Below are 4,830 nucleotides of genomic sequence, written 5' to 3'. Positions count from 1 at the left end.
ATATCCTCTGTTTTGGTTTCATAGTTTTTTTTTTTTTTTTGCATTGTCTGTCTGCAATGGATGAATTGTACAGCATGTAAGTGGTTTAGTTGGATTTTGCGGTTTTAATTTGGTCAAAGTTTCTCATTTGTTTTTGGTTGATCTTTTTAAAGCGGGTAATCTCTTGTAGTTTTTTTGGTTTTGTACAGAAGTCCGTGTTTACAATGCGATTATCTGAAACGCAGACATGTCCAATGAAAGACACGGAGGGCGGTGCATACGATATTGCCCCGCCCCCTTTTCTTGACACGAGTCAATGATGCATCTAAAATAAAGCCTCTTGTGATGAGCACTCCAGACGTTCTGCTTCAGTAAGTGTATGGAAAGCCGTTGTAACATTTAATCTATAAGCCGTACTAGTATCTATTTTCATGGTACTAGTACCTATTTTATTTGTATTCTCAGTGTTACCCTGTTGCTTGATCAACATGATGCTTGATCAACCAATGTTAAACAGAAAATTACTTGTAACATAAAAAATAAAAAAAAATACTAAAAACTACATGAAAATGAACAGTCACATAAAATGAGAACAGTTCGTAAAAAGCTGAACAACAAATACTTTCAGGAGGGAAATGGGAAGAACTACAATACTCTTTAAGGTTTTCAATACTAAGCTGGGAATAACAGTTTTTTGGCATTTGAAAAACCAACTCGATTCTCTTTCATTAATATGGTTGACGTGAGAAGCCCAACAGTAAAAATAGGACACAACTATCTGATTGAACTAGAGAAAATAATCTGCACTCCACCGATTGGGGACCGTTCACACAGAAGGTGTTCTTCCGTTGCAGTTTAACTAATGAAGAAGAAAAGAACGCAGGGTTGACACTTGACAGTGTCTTACAAACGCGACCCTCATACGTTTTACGAGAAAATTAACAAAAAAGCAATGCAGTAGAATGCAAAACGCATTCTGTGTGAACCAACCCTTACATTTATGTGGGGGTGGTTTCATCCAAAACGCCTTTTTCTTTTTCACTGCTCTACTTTTCAGTTGTTTTTCTATGTAAATACGTGCTAGATGGACGTGGTTGACCTTTGCGCTGGCGTCTTGTGGCTTTTGAAGCATCTTGCGCATGTAGCTGCGTTTTGCTCCAATTACAAAAAAATTCAAAAAAAAAAAAAAAAAGGTGTCTTTTTTTATTGGACGTGTCTCAAAATTTTTTTTGTGGAATGGGGAAAAAACGTTGGTTCTGTGTGAATGGCCCCCAAGAGTGGTTTTATGGAAACTTGACACCTAATTTCTGCTTGTGTCCTACGAATGAGGCTCAGTATCTCTAACATGCTAACTTAAAACCATATAATTAAACTCTCAAATTCCTTAAATTGCCGTGTCAAAATTCCAGTTTTCCCAGGAGTACAAACACATTTAAGACAAAATAACAAAGACAAAAGTGGCTTATAACACCACAATCCAACTAAAAGGAGATTCCACATCATAGTATATGGAACGATAATACTGAATCAATCCACGTCCATCAGGAGAGAGGAGGAATGGCAGCCAACAGAGGCATACAACTTTAGGATTCTCCTGGACTCTATAGTGCAATCTGAGTGCACTTACATCGGAGTAAACACACGACGAGTCTGCTTAAACAGAGAGGGCTGGTGAAAGGTTTTGGGTAGCAATAAAACAAGGCCATATTTCTGATTGATGCAGAAGTCTAAACTCTGTTACGTAAGAGAGTCAGACGACATTGCAGGGTTGACCGAGGCACACAGTGCAGTGCAATGAGCACTGCACCAACTAACCACAAGCACTGAAGTTAAAGCACAGAGTGATGTTTCTCCTGTGAAGAAATCATCACCCATAAGCCCCTACTCATTCTACACTTCCATTAACATGTCTTTTACACAGAAAGCAAACATGAGAAGCCCTTGAATGCTAACTATAAATGTTTTCACACCATGTTTTCCAATTTTGTCCTAAAAAGAAAAAGAAAAAAACTTGATACCATCTCTTTTGCCATGCAAAAATTGACCATTTTCACTGTATTATTTGCCTAGATGTGAAAAGTAAAGCCCTTACCCCTTCTCCTCCCCCCCAGAACATTGCTTAAGCGATTTTAATATTTAAATATATGCCAGAATATATACAAACAGTCCTCTTGTCAGTCACTGCTATACAGGCCGCCTCTCGCTCTGATCCTACACTGTGGGCATGCCGTCTTTGTCCAGCAACCGTTTCATTCTTCTCCTGCAAGCAAGTGAGTGAACATTTATTAACGAAGAGGTTCTACATTCCTGCCGAGAGCAGAGAGGCTCATAATACCTTTAAGGGCGCTTAAAAAGAAATGGAGAAGATGACTAAATGACTATAAAAAGGGCCTCCTGATGGCTTGACGTCCCTCAGGCGTCTGGTACAGTGTTTGTTTTGTCCCCTCTTGGTCCCCGGTAACATCCCCTCAGCATGTTTCCTGTAGTTCACCAGGCTCTTCAGGTCATGGAGGGAAAATGTGGTCGGAGGGTAGAGTGGGCGGAGTTCAAGGCGTTTCTGTCGTTCTCTCCATCATTTCCACAGCGGAAGGTTTACGACGGCTCCAAGCTCTTCAGGGCACCAACCTTTGACTCCAAGTCTGTAATCTGAGATGGAAAAAGATGGAAATTCAGGTCAGGTACACTTATTGTCACCATTTTTATGTATGTGGCAAATGCTTTTATCTTTAAATGCATACATTACTGTTCAAAAGTTTGGGGTTGTTAATATTTTTGAAAATGTCTCTTACTGTATGCTCACCAAGGCTCCATTTATTTGATCACAAATACAGTAAAACAGCAATATCGTAAAATATTATTACAATTAAAAATAATTGTTTTCTATGTGAATAGTTTTAAAAATGTAATTTATTCCTGTGATGCAAAGCTGAATTTTCAGCATCATTACTCCAGTCTTCAGTGTCACATGAACCTTCAGAAATCATTCTAATATGCTGATTTACTGCTCAAGAAACATGTGTTATCATTTTTTTCAGGATTCTTTAATAAATTAAATCTTCTGTACAATTATGAAAGTTTTTACTGTCAATTTTGATCAATTTTTTTGCGTTATTGCCTCCTTATGATAAATTGCTTGTATTCCTTATTTTTGAGTCACTTTGGATAAAATCGTCTGCTAAATGAATAAATGTGAATGATAATTTAATGCATTATTGCTAAATTAATTTCTCTTTCTCAAAAAAATAAAAAAAATAAAATAATAATAATTAAAAAAATACTGACCCCAAATTTTGAACAATACAATAAATGTAAACCCTTAGGGCAGGTTCACAGTTTTTCCTTTCCCTTCCGTTATGTTTCCATTGTTTTCTTTGTAAATAGACAAACATTTTTTGACTGCTGTGCTCACATCTCACATCTTTTGCAGCATCTCATGCATGACACGCCTCTCTAAAAATGCAGCGTTCAACTAAAAATAGGGTTAATAATAGTGATGTATGCTTCAAGTTCAAGTTTATTTCTAAAGCACAATTTAAAACAACTAAAAGTTGACCAAAGTGCTGTACAGTGCTGAAAATTATAACATAATTTAAACAAACAAAACAAAAACACAGTAAAGGAGATTACATGAAACTCTACAATACAATAAAAGCCAAGAAAAACAAACTTTAAAATCAGAAAGTGTTTGAGCACTTGAGGCTCCTCCACAGTTTTGGTACAACTACTGAAAAAGCCGGATCATTTCTCAGTTTTATTCTTGCTCTAGGACCAGTCCACCACCTCTGATCTGAAGATCTGAGGGATCTTGATGGATTATGCATAGACAGAAGGCTCGATTTGTAAGTAGGTGACTGTCTGTTTAAAGTTTTAAAGACAAATAAAAGAATCTTAAAATCGATAGAGTAGGCACCACTAATAAATGTCATATAAAACTAGTATTTGCAATCACCCAGTGTGTGAGTGAATAAGAATAAATGGTTTCTGATTTCCAAACGCACCTTCTCCTGGAGGTTTTCTGTCTCCACCTTGTGGGTGGCCTCTGACTCCTCTTGTGCTCTGCGCTGGGCCGTCTCCTTCTTCAAATACTCAATCTCTCTGCATTAAGACACACACATATGCACACAACACAGTTAAACCCTTTCACTAGGTCACATGAAGGAGTTTTGTCTAATTCCTTCAATCACAAACCCCTCGAACATGCTTATTTTGTTTTGTGATCCTGATTAAAGTCATTATATTGAGTCTGACTCGCTATTATCCCCAATTCATTGCACTCACTTCTGCTGGTACTCTTTGATGAGACGTTTGGCTTTGCTGTACTTGCGCTCCAGTGCTTGGTACTGTGTCTGTGTCTCTTTCAGGTGCTCGTCCACTGCCTGGCACAAGCTCTGAGCCTCCATCCAATAGCCCTCCAACTTCTCCATCCGCTCCTTATTCTCTCTCACCGTCTGCTCCAACTGAGCCCTCTCCATCCGCCAGCGCAGCTTATCCTGCTCAGCGTGAGCCAGCTAGAGAGAGACAGAGAGATCGTCACAAGGGTAAATAAAGGTTGTTTAAAGATCTCTTACAAATGTTTATTCAAATCAAAAGCAAGCAAATAAAATGACATGTACAAGTGGTGTCTGTGACGGACAGTCATACCTTCCTCTTGAGCTGCTGGATCTCAGCCTGGGTCACAGCATGTTTTATCTGGAGCTGAAGACAGAGATGGATGTACAGAGATGCACATTTTTTTTGATTATTGAGTTCATACAGATATCAACAAACCAAATCAAATGAAATTTAAATTATATTGTAATATTGGAAGCAGATAATTTCAGGCCTTTTATTTTTACATTTATATAGTATATT

The 4,830-nt window shown here is 37.9% G+C and overlaps 1 protein-coding gene across 1 annotated transcript in view; it reads right to left on the bottom strand.

Moving 5' to 3' along the window:
* Window positions 1-437: 437 nt before the first annotated feature.
* Window positions 438-4,830, bottom strand: part of LOC107717206 (neurabin-2-like) — a 46,990-nt gene continuing 42,597 nt past the window's right edge. Inside the window, exons 8-11 of the mRNA XM_016523885.1 lie at window positions 4,621-4,674; window positions 4,258-4,487; window positions 3,978-4,074; window positions 438-2,625 (exon numbers count right to left, since the gene is read on the bottom strand). Of these exons, the coding sequence (XP_016379371.1) occupies window positions 2,572-2,625; window positions 3,978-4,074; window positions 4,258-4,487; window positions 4,621-4,674 (435 nt within the window). The 3' untranslated portion in view covers window positions 438-2,571. The remainder of the gene's footprint in view (window positions 2,626-3,977; window positions 4,075-4,257; window positions 4,488-4,620; window positions 4,675-4,830) is intronic.

The sequence above is a fragment of the Sinocyclocheilus rhinocerous genome, unplaced genomic scaffold (assembly GCF_001515625.1).
Source record: "Sinocyclocheilus rhinocerous isolate Xijiao unplaced genomic scaffold, SAMN03320098_v1.1 scaffold3377, whole genome shotgun sequence".
Taxonomy (NCBI): domain Eukaryota; kingdom Metazoa; phylum Chordata; class Actinopteri; order Cypriniformes; family Cyprinidae; genus Sinocyclocheilus; species Sinocyclocheilus rhinocerous.
This window is presented reverse-complemented; position numbering and strand designations above follow the sequence as displayed.